The sequence below is a fragment of the Pseudophryne corroboree genome, chromosome 11 (genome assembly GCF_028390025.1).
Source record: "Pseudophryne corroboree isolate aPseCor3 chromosome 11, aPseCor3.hap2, whole genome shotgun sequence".
NCBI classification, from domain to species: domain Eukaryota; kingdom Metazoa; phylum Chordata; class Amphibia; order Anura; family Myobatrachidae; genus Pseudophryne; species Pseudophryne corroboree.
The window spans coordinates 25,893,788-25,911,061 of NC_086454.1; the positions used below are offsets into that span (position 1 = coordinate 25,893,788).

General features: G+C 41.4%; 1 protein-coding gene across 9 annotated transcripts in view; it reads right to left on the reverse strand.

Annotated features, from left to right (window-relative positions):
• Positions 1-17,274, reverse strand: part of NAV2 (neuron navigator 2) — a 708,207-nt gene that overhangs the window by 172,707 nt on the left and 518,226 nt on the right. For 7 of the 9 annotated variants that reach the window (XM_063946386.1, XM_063946388.1, XM_063946383.1 and 4 more), the window contains 2 exons: positions 13,755-14,028; positions 4,299-4,367 (listed from right to left, as the gene is read on the reverse strand). In XM_063946386.1, coding sequence (XP_063802456.1) covers positions 4,299-4,367; positions 13,755-14,028 — 343 coding nt within the window. The remainder of the gene's footprint in view (positions 1-4,298; positions 4,368-13,754; positions 14,029-17,274) is intronic. The other 2 variants (XM_063946385.1, XM_063946381.1) reach the window with 1 other exon arrangement.

Consider the following 17,274-nt stretch of genomic DNA (forward strand, 5'->3'; position numbering starts at 1 on the left):
TTACCAGTATATTTGTTCCTATTACCATTTAAACATGAAAAAAAGATTTTGTACTAAAACAAGTAAAAACATTTTTTATATTATCAATGATATATTATATTTATAACGCTGCATTTGTATTTCGTTTTGCTTGGCCCTGTAAATAATGATTAAAAAAGACAACAAGGGGTATATTTACTAAGGTCCCGATTTTGACCGAGATGCCGCTTTTTCATCAAAGTGTCATCTCGGTAATTTACTAAGCAAAAATCACGGCAGTGATGAGGGCATTCGTAATATTTTGGAAGTCCTAGGAAAAAAATCACGAATCAATACACCATCGGTCAAATACGCCTGCAATTTGCTAGAAATCGGGAATTTACTAAAAAGTGCAAAAACACAAACACTGCCGACAATAGCCAAACACTGCCGTGATAAAATACAAATTGTGAAAAAGTGCTAAAAAAAAACAGACCTGCTTTTTTATCCCGTGTTCGTATAGGCATGCACGGATCCATGAGATCCGTGCATGTTTTTCAGTGGGAAGGGGGGGGGGATGTTCTAAATTTTCAGAAAAAAAATTGCGTGGGGTCCCCCCTCCTAAGGCAAACCAGCCTCGGGCTCTTTGAGCCGATCCTGGTTGCAGAAATATGGGGAAAAAATGGACAGGGGTTCCCTCATATTTAAGCAACCAGCATCGGGCTCTGCGCCTGGTCCTGGTTCCAAAAATACGGGGGACAAAAAGAGTAGGGGTCCCCCGTATTTTTGAAACCAGCACCGGGCTCCACTAGCTGGACAGATAATGCCACAGCCGGGGGTCACTTTTATACAGTGCCTTGCGGCCGTGGCATCAAATATCCAACTAGTCACCCCTGGCCGGGGTACCCTGGGGGAGTGGGGACCCCTTCAATCAAGGGGTCCCCCCCCAGCCACCCAAGGGCCAGGGGTGAAGCCCGAGGCTGTCCCCCCCATCCAATGGGCTGCGGATGGGGGGCTGATAGCCTTTGTAATAAGTGATTGATATTGTTTTTAGTAGCAGTACTACAAGGCCCAGCAAGCCTCCCCGCAAGCTGGTACTTGGAGAACCACAAGTACCAGCATGCGGAGGAAAAATGGGCCCGCTGGTACCTGTAGTACTACTACTAAAAAAATACCCCAATAAAGACATTACACACACACACCTTGAAAGTATAACTTTAATACATCCATCCACACCTCCATATACACATACTTACCTTATGTTCACACGCAGGTCGGTCCTCTTCTCCAGTAGAATCCATGGTGTACCTGTAGTAAAAATTATACTCACATAATCCAATGTCTTAGGCTCCTCGGTAAATCCTTTTGTAATCCACGTACTTGAAAAAATAAAAAAACGGATACCCGACCACGAACTGAAAGGGGACCCATGTTTTCACATGGGCCCCCTTTCCCCGAATGCCAGAAACCCACTCTGACTGATGTCTAAGTGGGTTTCTTCAGCCAATCAGGGAGCGCCACGTTGTGGCACCCTCCTGATCGGCTGTGTGCTCCTGTACTGTATGACAGGCGGCACACGGCAGTGTTACAATGTAGCGCCTATGCGCTCCATTGTAACCAATGGTGGGAACTTTCAGGTCAGCGGTTGACCGAAAGTGACCTCACCGCTGACCTGAAAGTTCCCACCATTGGTTACAATGGAGCGCATAGGCGCTACATTGTAACACTGCCGTGTGCCGCCTGTCATACAGTACAGGAGCACACAGCCGATCAGGAGGGTGCCACAACGTGGCGCTCCCTGATTGGCTGAAGAAACCCACTTAGACATCAGTCAGAGTGGGTTTCTGGCATTCGGGGAAAGGGGGCCCATGTGAAAACATGGGTCCCCTTTCAGTTCGTGGTCGGGTATCCGTTTTTTTATTTTTTCAAGTACGTGGATTACAAAAGGATTTCCCGAGGAGCCTAACACACTGGATTATGTGAGTATAATTTTTACTACAGGTACACCATGGATTCTACTGGAGAAGAGGACCGACCTGCGTGTGAACATAAGGTAAGTATGTGTATATGGAGGTGTGGATGGATGTATTAAAGTTATACTTTCAAGGTGTGTGTGTGTGTAATGTCTTTATTGGGGTATTTTTTTTAGTAGTAGTACTACAGGTACCAGCGGGCCCATTTTTCCTCCGCATGCTGGTACTTGTGGTTCTCCAAGTACCAGCTTGCGGGGGAGGCTTGCTGGGCCTTGTAGTACTGCTACTAAAAACAATATCAATCACTTATCACAAAGGCTATCAGCCCCCCATCCGCAGCCCATTGGATGGGGGGGGACAGCCTCGGGGTTCACCCCTGGCCCTTGGGTGGCTGGGGGGGGACCCCTTGATTGAAGGGGTCCCCACTCCCCCAGGGTACCCCGGCCAGGGGTGACTAGTTGGATATTTGATGCCACGGCCGCAAGGCACTGTATAAAAGTGACCCCCGGCTGTGGCATTATCTGTCCAGCTAGTGGAGCCCGGTGCTGGTTTCAAAAATACGGGGGACCCCTACTCTTTTTGTCCCCCGTATTTTTGGAACCAGGACCAGGCGCAGAGCCCGATGCTGGTTGCTTAAATATGGGGGAACCCCTGTCCATTTTTTTCCCATATTTCTGCAACCAGGATCGGCTCAAAGAGCCCGAGGCTGGTTTGCCTTAGGAGGGGGGACCCCACGCAATTTTTTTTTTTACATTTAAACTTTATTTTTTTTTAACAAAGTGCACAATGAAGCCCATCACGGATCTCTCAGATTCATTGGCCGAGATTCATTGTATTAAAGTCGGCAGTGTTTTACAAGTCACTCACGTAAAACACTGCCAAAAAAAACGAATGACATCGACATCGGAAAACCCGAAAATGCAGAATACGGCAGCTTAGTAAATTAGTCGTAATCAATTCAAAAAGTTGCATATTTACACTTTCGATGTCATTCGTGATTGAACTTTGACCTCAAACGGGAAAACACGAATCTTAGTAAATTTACCCCCAAGTCTTTATTTAGGGAATTTATAATATCTTTATAATATCAATTATATATTGTATTTATAGTATCAATTATATATTGTATATATAACGCTGCGTGTGTTTCGTTTTGCTTCAGCATGTAAATAATGATAAAAAAGGCAGCAAGTCTTTTTCTTTAGGGTGTTTACTAGTTTCCCTAGTTATCATCAGTTAATGATTATTATAAGTTGGTAATAATGACTAGTCATGTGACGTGTAAGAGCCAATAGCGCTCACAGTGAATGCAGCCTTTCCATTCAATAATTCAGCACAAAGCGCCCCATGGATCAATAATGTCACTGTTTCCTAAAGAGATGCAATATTGGTTCATCCCACTAACCGCTGCCCGTTCTGGGTCTATGCCCCATGTACACCTGAATATACCTATTTATTGTGCATTACATCAACAGCGTTTTACAGTTTATGCATCTTTTGCACTTTAGTATTTTGGGAGAAGATCCTGTGCAGGTTTAGGCCCTCATTCCGAGTTGATCGCTCGCTTGCAACCGTGCAAACACATAGTGGCCGCCCACGGGGGAGTGTATTTTTGCTTTGCAAGTGTGCGATCGCCTGTGCAGCCGAGCGGGACAAAAACGTTTTTTGCAGTTTCAGAGTAGGTCTGAACTTACTTAGCCCTTGCGATCACTTCAGCCTGTCCAGTCCCAGAATTGACGTCAGACACCCGCCCTGCAAACGCCCTGGACACGCCTGCGTTTTCCCTACCACTCCCAGAAAACGGTCAGTTGACACCCATAAACACCCTCTTTCTGTCAATCTCCTTGCGATCACCCGTGCGAATGGATTCGTCGCTAGAAGCATTGCCCAGCAACGATGCTGTTTGTACCCGTACCACACGCCTGCGCTTTGCGGTGCATACGCAGTAGTGACCTGATCGCTGCGCTGCGTAAATGGGCAGAGTGCGATCAACTCGGAGTGACCCCCTTAGTCTCGCAGTAACAGTGGCGGCACATAAATATATAAGGAATGTTATGGGACAGACAGATATTCACATTACAGTTCATCCATCCTCAATGCTGGGTAAAAGCCCCCCCGATATCACACACACAGATGTGTCAGTAAAAGAACCCAGCCACACGGTTAAAGCAAAAAAACGTCATTAGGAAGATTGTTATTAACCCATTAAATGCTGTGAGAGGACAGACAGGAGGAGACACGGCACAGCCACGTCCACACCATTAGTGAGTTATTCACTTCTAGCTACGGTTAGGGTAATACAGGAGCAGCAAACGCAGATCTCCCGAAACGCAGCAGCTCGCCCGTTGCTGGGGAGCGCACACTGACCGAGAGCATTTCCTCTGTCCGAGGGAGAAGCGCAGGAACCTGACCTCACCCGGGTCTCTGGAGGATGAACTGCACGTGGGATAAAATGTACGGCATCAGTACAGGGATTTAAAGAGGGACTACAGTATAGTCTACATTAAAGTATCATCAGAACTCCTTCGCCTCAATGCGTCGGGCCTCGGAGGGACTACCCTGAGACCTTCCCGAAAACATTTCTGGCTCCACTTCAAATCTGTATATAGCTACAGGTCTCTGTGCAGAAAACACCTTCATTTGTTCTAACAGCAGAAACAGTAAATATGTCAGTAGTAAACATGTTATATAAGGAATAATAATGGCATTCTATGGATCTTACCAGGCTCACACACAGGAGCCTCTGTCCTCTGGAAACAGATAAGGATGCGCTTGTGTGTAATCTGCCATACGTTAATGTTTGCACGAGATTTTCCCTTGAACTTAAAAAGAATCGGTTTTGTGTTACTCCGGCTATTTACCTCGGGGTAATCAGCTAATTGCACCATCTTCCACCGCGTATAGTACATACAGTCATGAGAAGCTGCCAGGATGGTCCGTCAGAGGTGTCTATATATGGTGTCTATACAATCTTTCTGGTCATCATGTGATATTATATATATATATATATATATATATATAGGAGAAATTATAATATATATATAGGAGTGGACTTCTCTAAGAGGCTTGGTCAGGAACAATCAACTTCCCTAGCAAGTAGTCTAATAGCAAAACGTAAATGTATAGCAAGTAGTCTAATAGCAACGCAAATGTATAGCAAGTAGTCTAATAGCAACGTACATGTATAGCAAGTAGTCTAATAGAAACGTAAATGTATAGCAAGTAGTCTAATAGCAACGTAAATGTATAGCAAGTAGTCTAATAGCAACGCAAATGTATAGCAAGTAGTCTAATAGCAACGCAAATGTATAGCAAGTAGTCTAATAGCAACGCAAATGTATAGCAAGTAGTCTAATAGCAACGCAAATGTATAGCAAGTAGTCTAATAGCAACGTAAATGTATAGCAAGTAGTCTAATAGCAACGTAAATGTATAGCAAGTAGTCTAATAGCAACGCAAATGTATAGCAAGTAGTCTAATAGCAACGTACATGTATAGCAAGTAGTCTAATAGCAACGCAAATGTATAGCAAGTAGTCTAATAGCAACGCAAATGTATAGCAAGTAGTCTAATAGCAACGCAAATGTATAGCAAGTAGTCTAATAGCAACGCAAATGTATAGCAAGTAGTCTAATAGCAACGCAAATGTATAGCAAGTAGTCTAATAGCAACGCAAATGTATAGCAAGTAGTCTAATAGCAACGTAAATGTATAGCAAGTAGTCTAATAGCAACGTAAATGTATAGCAAGTAGTCTAATAGCAACGTACATGTATAGCAAGTAGTCTAATAGCAACGTAAATGTATAGCAAGTAATCTAATAGCAACGTACATGTATAGCAAGTAGTCTAATAGCAACGTAAATGTATAGCAAGTAGTCTAATAGCAACGTAAATGTATAGCATGTAGTCTAATAGCAACATAAATGTATAGCAAGTAGTCTAATAGCAACGCAAATGTATAGCAAGTAGTCTAATAGCAACGTAAATGTATAGCAAGTAGTCTAATAGCAACGTAAATGTATAGCATGTAGTCTAATAGCAACGTAAATATATAGCAAGTAGTCTAATAGCAACGTACATGTATAGCAAGTAGTCTAATAGCAACGTAAATGTATAGCAAGTAGTCTAATAGCAACGCAAATGTATAGCAAGTAGTCTAATAGCAACGTACATGTATAGCAAGTAGTCTAATAGCAACGTAAATGTATAGCAAGTAGTCTAATAGCAACGTAAATGTATAGCAAGTAGTCTAATAGCAACGCAAATGTATAGCAAGTAGTCTAATAGCAACGTAAATGTATAGCAAGTAGTCTAATAGCAACACAAATGTATAGCAAGTAGTCTAATAGCAACGTAAATGTATAGCACCACTAAAAGGCAAAAGGACATATAAATTGTGGATATGATTTTTCTTATCTTCCTAATGAAGCTTGCTGGATATAACAAGAGGGTTCTGTACATTGATCTATGCATTATACTGTTTGGAGAAGTTATTGCTAGTCTGCGGCAAGGGGTGGCAGGTGTGGGGTAGTCTGCGGCATGGGGTGTCCGGGCGGTGATATCAGTGAGGACTCAGATATATGACCTCGCCCTGCAGAGACAGGAGTTGGGATTGATCATCTGAATGTCTGAAAACCCGATATCGGTCTCTCACATTTGCAATCTCTACCTTATGTGAAATTTCATTTGCAACATCTGATGAAGATGTTGATAAGAAATGAAACGCGTTAAGTATGTTATATTTCCAACGTAACTCAGATGTTTTAACTGTGGCACGTTATTGAGATCTTCTGAGGAATATTTTGGTAGATAAAGAGAACTCTATTCTGAGGTTTATATACCAAGAATTAGAAGGACGGATGTTCCCTGCACACACCGGAGCCAGGAGCTCAGGGTAAAGGAAAAAAAGCACTGACTGAAGAGGAAGAACATAACGACACAGCTTTTAGTATCAAGACAAGGATATCGATTTGGGACTGAATGTGTTCCTCAAGGAGACTGTATTAGCTAACACCCGGTATAAGAGTAACAGTCTTAGCCTAATAATGTGTCTGTAATGCAATAGAGAAGTGACAGTAACAGAGCAGTCACAGGCGGGTATTGCAGCATCAAGAGCACTACAACGCAGACTGTATGTGACGTTCTAATTACAGGATAGTAACAATGAGCCTATACATTATACATAGTGTAACATAGGACGGTGATCGTGATCCTATACATTATACATAGTGTAACATAGGACGGTGATCGTGATCCTATACATTATACATAGTGTAACATAGGACGGTGATAGTGATCCTATACATTATACATAGTGTAACATAGGACGGTGATAGTGATCCTATACATTATACATAGTGTAACATAGGACGGTGATCGTGATCCTATACATTATACATAGTGTAACATAGGACGGTGATAGTGATCCTATACATTATACATAGTGTAACATAGGACGGTGATCGTGATCCTATACATTATACATAGTGTAACATAGGACGGTGATCGTGATCCTATACATTATACATAGTGTAACATAGGACGGTGATCGTGATCCTATACATTATACATAGTGTAACATAGGACGGTGATAGTGATCCTATACATTATACATAGTGTAACATAGGACGGTGATAGTGATCCTATACATTATACATAGTGTAACATAGGACGGTGATAGTGATCCTATACATTATACATAGTGTAACATAGGACGGTGATAGTGATCCTATACATTATACATAGTGTAACATAGGACGGTGATAGTGATCCTATACATTATACATAGTGTAACATAGGACGGTGATAGTGATCCTATACATTATACATAGTGTAACATAGGACGGGGATAGTGAGCCTATACATTATACATAGTGTAACATAGGACGGTGATAGTGATCCTATACATTATACATAGTGTAACATAGGACGGTGATAGTGATCCTATACATTATACATAGTGTAACATAGGACGTGATAGTGATCCTATACATTATACATAGTGTAACATAGGACGGTTATAGTGATCCTATACATTATACATAGTGTAACATAGGACGGGGATAGTGAGCCTATACATTATACATAGAGTAACATAGGACGGTGATAGTGATCCTATACATTATACATAGTGTAACATAGGACGGTGATAGTGATCCTATACATTATACATAGTGTAACATAGGACGGTGATAGTGATCCTATACATTATACATAGTGTAACATAGGACGGTGATGGTGATCCTATACATTATACATAGTGTAACATAGGACGGTGATGGTGATCCTATACATTATACAAAGTGTAACATAGGACGGTGATAGTGATCCTATACATTATACATAGTGTAACATAGGACGTGATAGTGATCCTATACATTATACATAGTGTAACATAGGACGGTGATGGTGATCCTATACATTATACATAGTGTAACATAGGACGGTGATGGTGATCCTATACATTATACATAGTGTAACATAGGACGGTGATAGTGATCCTATACATTATACATAGTGTAACATAGGACGGTGATGGTGATCCTATACATTATACATAGTGTAACATAGGACGGTGATAGTGATCCTATACATTATACATAGTGTAACATAGGACGGTGATAGTGATCCTATACATTATACATAGTGTAACATAGGACGGTGATAGTGATCCTATACATTATACATAGTGTAACATAGGACGGTGATGGTGATCCTATACATTATACATAGTGTAACATAGGACGGTGATAGTGAGCCTATACATTATACATAGTGTAACATAGGACGGTGATAGTGATCCTATACATTATACATAGTGTAACATAGGACGGTGATGGTGATCCTATTCATTATACATAGTGTAACATAGGACGGTGATAGTGAGCCTATACATTATACATAGTGTAACATAGGACGGGGATAGTGAGCCTATACATTATACATAGAGTAACATAGGACGGTGATAGTGATCCTATACATTATACATAGTGTAACATAGGACGGTGATGGTGATCCTATACATTATACATAGTGTAACATAGGACGGTGATAGTGAGCCTATACATTATACATAGTGTAACATAGGACGGGGATAGTGAGCCTATACATTATACATAGAGTAACATAGGACGGTGATAGTGATCCTATACATTATACATAGTGTAACATAGGACGGTGATGGTGATCCTATACATTATACATAGTGTAACATAGGACGGTGATAGTGAGCCTATACATTATACATAGTGTAACATAGGACGGTGATAGTGATCCTATACATTATACATAGTGTAACATAGGACGGTGATGGTGATCCTATACATTATACATAGTGTAACATAGGACGGTGATAGTGATCCTATACATTATACATAGTGTAACATAGGACGGTGATGGTGATCCTATACATTATACATAGTGTAACATAGGACGGTGATAGTGAGCCTATACATTATACATAGTGTAACATAGGACGGGGATAGTGAGCCTATACATTATACATAGAGTAACATAGGACGGTGATAGTGATCCTATACATTATACATAGTGTAACATAGGACGGTGATAGTGATCCTATACATTATACATAGTGTAACATAGGACGGTGATAGTGAGCCTATACATTATACATAGTGTAACATAGGACGGGGATAGTGAGCCTATACATTATACATAGAGTAACATAGGACGGTGATAGTGATCCTATACATTATACATAGTGTAACATAGGACGGTGATAGTGATCCTATACATTATACATAGTGTAACATAGGACGGTGATAGAGATCCTATACATTATACATAGTGTAACATAGGACGGTGATGGTGATCCTATACATTATACATAGTGTAACATAGGACGGTGATAGTGATCCTATACATTATACACAGTGTAACATAGGGCGGTGATAGTGAGCCTATACATTATACATAGTGTAACATAGGACGGTGATAGTGAGCCTATACATTATACACAGTGTAACATAGGGCGGTGATAGTGATCCTATACGTTATACATAGTGTAACATAGGACGGTGATAGTGAGCCTATACATTATACACAGTGTAACATAGGGCGGTGATAGTGAGGCTATACATTATACATAGTGTAACATAGGGCGGTGATAGTGATCCTATACGTTATACATAGTGTAACATAGGGCGGTGATAGTGATCCTATACGTTATACATAGTGTAACATAGGGCGGTGATAGTGATCCTATACGTTATACATAGTGTAACATAGGGCGGTGATAGTGATCCTATACGTTATACATAGTGTAACATAGGGCGGTGATAGTGATCCTATACGTTATACATAGTGTAACATAGGACGGTGATAGTGAGCCTATACATTATACATAGTGTAACATAGGGCGGTGATAGTGATCCTATACGTTATACATAGTGTAACATAGGGCGGTGATAGTGATCCTATACGTTATACATAGTGTAACATAGGACGGTGATAGTGAGCCTATACATTATACACAGTGTAACATAGGGCGGTGATAGTGAGGCTATACATTATACATAGTGTAACATAGGGCGGTGATAGTGATCCTATACGTTATACATAGTGTAACATAGGACGGTGACAGTGATCCTATACATTATACATAGTATAACATAGGGCGGTGATAGTGATCCTATACATTATACATAGTGTAACAGAGGGCGGTGATAGTGATCCTATACATTATACATAGTGTAACATAGGACGGTGATAGTGATCCTATACATTATACATAGTGTAACATAGGACGGTGATAGTGATCCTATACATTATAACTAGTGTAACATAGGACGGTGACAGTGATCCTATACATTATACCTAGTGTAACATAGGACGTGATGGTGAGTCTATACGTTATACATAGAGTAACATAGGACGGTGACAGTGATCCTATACATTATACATAGTGTAACATAGTGTGATAGTGATCCTATACGTTATATATAGTGTAACATAGGACGGTGATAGTGATCCTATACATTATACATAGTGTAACATAGGACGGTGATAGTGATCCTATACATTATACATAGTGTAACAGAGGGCGGTGATAGTGAGGCTATACGTTATACATAGTGTAACATAGGACGGTGATAGTGAGCCTATACATTATACAGTGTAAAATAGGACGGTGATAGTGATCCTATACATTATACATAGTGTAACATAGGACGGTGATAGTGAGCCTATACATTATACAGTGTAAAATAGGACGGTGATAGTGATCCTATACATTATGCATATTGTAACATAGGACGGTGATAGTGATCCTATACGTTGTACATAGTGTAACACAGGACGGTGATAGTGAGCCCATACATTATACATAGTATAACACGGGACGGTGATAGTGAGCCCATACATTATACATAGTATTACACGGGACGGTGATAGTGAGCCCATACATTATACATAGTATAACACGGGACGGTGATAGTGAGCCCATACATTATACATAGTATAACACGGGACGGTGATAGTGAGCCCATACATTATACATAGTATAACACGGGACGGTGATAGTGAGCCCATACATTATACATAGTATAACACGGGACGGTGATAGTGAGCCCATACATTATACATAGTATTACACGGGACGGTGATAGTGAGCCCATACATTATACATAGTATAACACGGGACGGTGATAGTGAGCCCATACATTATACATAGTATAACACGGGACGGTGATAGTGAGCCCATACATTATACATAGTGTAAGACAGGACGGTGATCGTGATCCTATACGTTATACATAGTGCAACATAGGACGGTGATAGTGATCCTATACGTTATACATAGTGTAACATAGGACGGTGATAGTGAGCCTATACATTATACATAGTGTAACATAGTGTGACAGTGAGCCCATACATTATACATAGTGTAAGACAGGACGGTGATCGTGATCCTATACGTTATACATAGTGCAACATAGGACGGTGATAGTGATCCTATACGTTATACATAGTGTAACATAGGACGGTGATAGTGAGCCTATACATTATACATAGTGTAACATGGGACGGTGATAGTGATCCTATACATTATACATAGTGTAACATGGGACGGTGATAGTGAGCCTATACATTATACATAGTGTAACATAGGACGGTGATAGTGATCCTATACGTTATACATAGTGTAACATAGGACGGTGATAGAGAACCTATACGTTATATATAGTGTAACATAGGACGGTGATAGTGATCCTATACTTTATACACAGTGTAACATAGGACGGTGATAGTGATCCTATACGTTATACACAGTGTAACATAGGACGGTGATAGTGAGCCTAGACGTTATACATAGTGTAACATAGGACGGTGATAGTGAGTCTATACATTATACAAAGTGTAACATAGGACGGTGATAGTGATCCTATACATTATACATAGTGTAACACAGGACGGTGATAGTGAGCCCATACATTATACATAGTATAACACGGGACGGTGATAGTGAGCCCATATATTATACATAGTGTAAGACAGGACGGTGATAGTGATCCTATACGTTATACATAGTGCAACATAGGACGGTGATAGTGATCCTATACGTTATACATAGTGTGACATAGGACGGTGATAGTGAGCCTATACATTATACATAGTGTAACATAGTGTGACAGTGAGCCTATACATTATACATAGTGTAACATAGGACGGTGATAGTGAGCCTATACATTATACATAGTGTAACATAGGACGGTGATAGTGATCCTATACATTATACACAGTGTAACATAGGACGGTGATAGTGATCCTATACATTATACATAGTGTAACATAGGATAGTGATAGTGATCCTATACATTATACATAGTGTAACATAGGACGGTGATAGTGAGCCTATACGTTATACATAGTGCAACATGGGACGGTGATAGTGATCCTATACGTTATAAATAGTGTAACATAGGATAGTGATAGTGAGCCTATACGTTATATATAGTGTAACATAGGACGGTGATAGTGATCCTATACATTATACATAGTGTAACATAGGACGGTGATCGTGATCCTATACATTATACATAGTGTAACATAGGACGGTGATAGTGATCCTATACATTATACACAGTGTAACATAGGACGGTGATAGTGATCCTATACATTATATATAGTGTAACATAGGATAGTGATAGTGAGGCTATACATTATACACAGTGTAACATAGGACGGTGATAGTGATCCTATACATTATATATAGTGTAACATAGGATAGTGATAGTGAGGCTATACATTATACACAGTGTAACATAGGACAGTGATAGTGATCCTATACATTATACACAGTGTAACATAGGACGGTGATAGTGAGCCTATACGTTATACATAGTGTAACATAGGATAGTGATAGTGATCCTATACATTATACATAGTGTAACATAGGATAGTGATAGTGAGCCTATACGTTATACATAGTGTAACATAGGATAGTGATAGTGATCCTATACATTATACATAGTGTAACATAGGACGGTGATAGTGATCCTATACGTTATATATAGTGTAACATAGGAAAGTGATAGTGATCCTATACATTATACATAGTGTAACATAGGACGGTGATAGTGATCCTATACGTTATATATAGTGTAACATAGGACAGTGATAGTGAGCCTATACATTATACATAGTGTAAGACTGGATGGTGATAGTGAGCATATACATTATACATAGTGTAAGATAGGATGGTGATAGTGAGCCCATACATTATACATAGTGTAAGACTGGATGATAATAGTGAGCCCATACATTATACATAGTGTAAGACTGGATGATACTAGTGAGCGTACCTGGAATGCATCTCTGGTTGTGCTTTAGTCTGTGACTGGGGAGGCGTCTGCGATTGTTGGCACTGGACTGGAGCGGGGGCATAGGACTGGGCATGGAGGGTGGTGGTATGGTGATATGGCTGCTGGCACTGGCTTGGCGTTCCTGAATGATGGGTGGCTGGAGCAGGCTGGTGATGATTCTGGGGCTGTTTTTGCGTTTGTTGCTGCTGCTGCTTGAAACGTGATAGGCTGAAGAAAAGGCCTAGGATGGCCTTTAAATTCCCATTCCTGATCTCTGCAAAGCAAAAGGGGGAGAGTTACAAATAGTGCAAAGCTCACAACAGGCAACTACAACACACAGTTCCCACCGATGCGACACAATGCTCGCAAGACATCTTTCCTTACACATCTGCAGTTTCAGCTTCCGTATTTGTTAAATACAGTCCATCGGCACAGTACCACTTACATCCCACGCGGGAAACTCCTATGGACAACGTCTCTTCCTGTTATTATTACATGTGATAGCCTTTGCATGTAGTATGTATCTGCACAGTACCACTTACATCCCACGCGGGAAACTCCTATGGACAACGTCTCTTCCTGTTATTATTACATGTAATAGTCTTTGCATGTAGTATGTATCTGCACAGTACCACTTACATCCCACGCAGGAAACTCCTATGGACAACGTCTCTTCCTGTTATTATTACATGTAATAGCCTTTGCATGTAGTATGTATCTGCACAGTACCACTTACATCCCACGCGGGAAACTCCTATGGACAACGTCTCTTCCTGTTATTATTACATGTAATAGCCTTTGCATGTAGTATGTATCTGCACAGTACCACTTACATCCCACGCAGGAAACTCCTATGGACAACGTCTCTTCCTGTTATTATTACATGTGATAGCCTTTGCATGTAGTATGTATCTGCACAGTACCACTTACATCCCACGCAGGAAACTCCTATGGACAACGTCTCTTCCTGTTATTATTACATGTGATAGCCTTTGCATGTAGTATGTATCTGCACAGTACCACTTACATCCCACGCAGGAAACTCCTATGGACAACGTCTCTTCCTGTTATTATTACATGTGATAGCCTTTGCATGTAGTATGTATCTGCACAGTACCACTTACATCCCACGCGGGAAACTCCTATGGACAACGTCTCTTCCTGTTATTATTACATGTGATAGCCTTTGCATGTAGTATGTATCTGCACAGTACCACTTACATCCCACGCGGGAAACTCCTATGGACAACGTCTCTTCCTGTTATTATTACATGTAATAGCCTTTGCATGTAGTATGTATCTGCACAGTACCACTTACATCCCACGCAGGAAACTCCTATGGACAACGTCTCTTCCTGTTATTATTACATGTGATAGCCTTTGCATGTAGTATGTATCTGCACAGTACCACTTACATCCCACGCGGGAAACTCCTATGGACAACGTCTCTTCCTGTTATTATTACATGTGATAGCCTTTGCATGTAGTATGTATCTGCACAGTACCACTTACATCCCACGCAGGAAACTCCTATGGACAACGTCTCTTCCTGTTATTATTACATGTGATAGCCTTTGCATGTAGTATGTATCTGCACAGTACCACTTACATCCCACGCAGGAAACTCCTATGGACGTCTCTTCCTGTTATTATTACATGTAATAGCCTTTGCATGTAGTATGTATCTGCACAGTACCACTTACATCCCACGCAGGAAACTCCTATGGACAACGTCTCTTCCTGTTATTATTACATGTGATAGCCTTTGCATGTAGTATGTATCTGCACAGTATCGCATCCCCTGCTCTCTACACAAGATGTAAATCTTAGTATCTCTTCATATTTATTTCCTGCCCAGTAGCAATGATTTGTGCTGCATTACCCGTTATAACAGCTTCACCAACACCGGGTACTATTCAGTTATTATTACTGTTTATATATAATTAGCCCAAAAAGTTCCGGAAAGTTGTACCATGGGAATAAACCAATCAGCAAGTTACATAGGTATAATAAGTATTAGGGGCACGCGGGAAGGCTGGGTGAAAGTATAATGGAGCCTGAGAGGGCAACTCCAGAGATTAGAAGCGGACGTGAGAAATCCTGAATGTGAGAGTGGGAAGTGGTGATCAGTTGCTCAGTGATTCCTGCCATATTTCCTGTAAACGTCTGTCCCACTTTCAATGCCACTGAGATGAAGCATGTCTAAGCAGAATTCATCTTTGTACAACCACTGTGACACCTACAGGATGGCTCTCAACTTTGGTTTAATCGACTGCTTTATAATGTCAGGGTGACACAAACAAAATAGCACTCTAACACGGTGCAATGGACTAGACCAGAGGTTCTCAAACTCGGTCCTCAGGACCCCACACAGTGCATATTTTGCAGGTAACCCAGCAGGTGCACAGGTGAATTAATTACTCACTGACACATTTTTAAAGGTCCACAGGTGGAGCTAATTATTTCACTTGTGATTCTGTGAGGAGACCTGCAAAACATGCACCGTGTGGGGTCCTGAGGACCGAGTTTGAGAACCTGTGGACTAGACGGTCGGCCGGCTGGTCCGGTGTCCGTTCGCCCTCCACCAGTTCCCAGTTGGCTAGCATTAAATCCATGTTTTCCATTCCATGATGCCAATAGTCCCTTGCTTCCCTATATAAAGGGGATTAGCCCGGATGTTCCGCTTGGTTTGTCTGTCTGCCGCCTGTTATCAGCAAGGAACGCTGAATCTCCTAGTAAAACATGCGGTAAGTCCCACTACTTACATCTGAGTAACGCAATCATAGGTGTATGCTAGTATCCCAGAGCCCCTTTCTGCACAGAGAGATGGAGAAAGGTAAATATGGCAGCTCCTATGGAGCAACACTGAGACAGAGATAAGTCACTATTCTGTGCTCTACTCGTCTATTACCTTCAAAGAGTTCATTTATTGTGCCCAGGTGTTAAATCGTGTATTTTACTGTTATTCCCTTTGTTACTGTGCGTTCCAGCTCTGACTCACCTGTCCAAACAAGACCATGCAACCACCGTCGTAAACCGCTTCAGCAGGGGACAGACCAAAGGTGGCCTGTAAATCATGGGGACTGCTTGTGACAACGATAGGTAAGTGCTGTGGGGGCTACTCACAGGCCGCCGCCGCCCGCCGGCTCTGGCAGGAGAAAGCCACCGAGGCACTCAGTGAAATTACAGTAGTAATTACAAGTCCAGGCGGAGGATGGGAACAGGTGCCAGCTCTGTTTACAAGTGTATACATTTCAAGTGCTAACAGAGAGTGGCCAGCCTGGGAGGCGACACAGAGGGACTTCCAAACCCCCGAATGTCCCCCGCATTCTGCGCGAAGGGCCCTCAGAAGGATTTCTGTCCATGAACAGGTGTGAACAACGTGATTTATCCCCTGCACATAAACACGGCTGCCACCACGTCCTAGCGGCCTCCATATACTCACTATGTGTTTGCTCAGCCTCGCATACAGAGGCTCCATAGTGACTGTATTTACAAGGTAAACCGGTGATGATACACA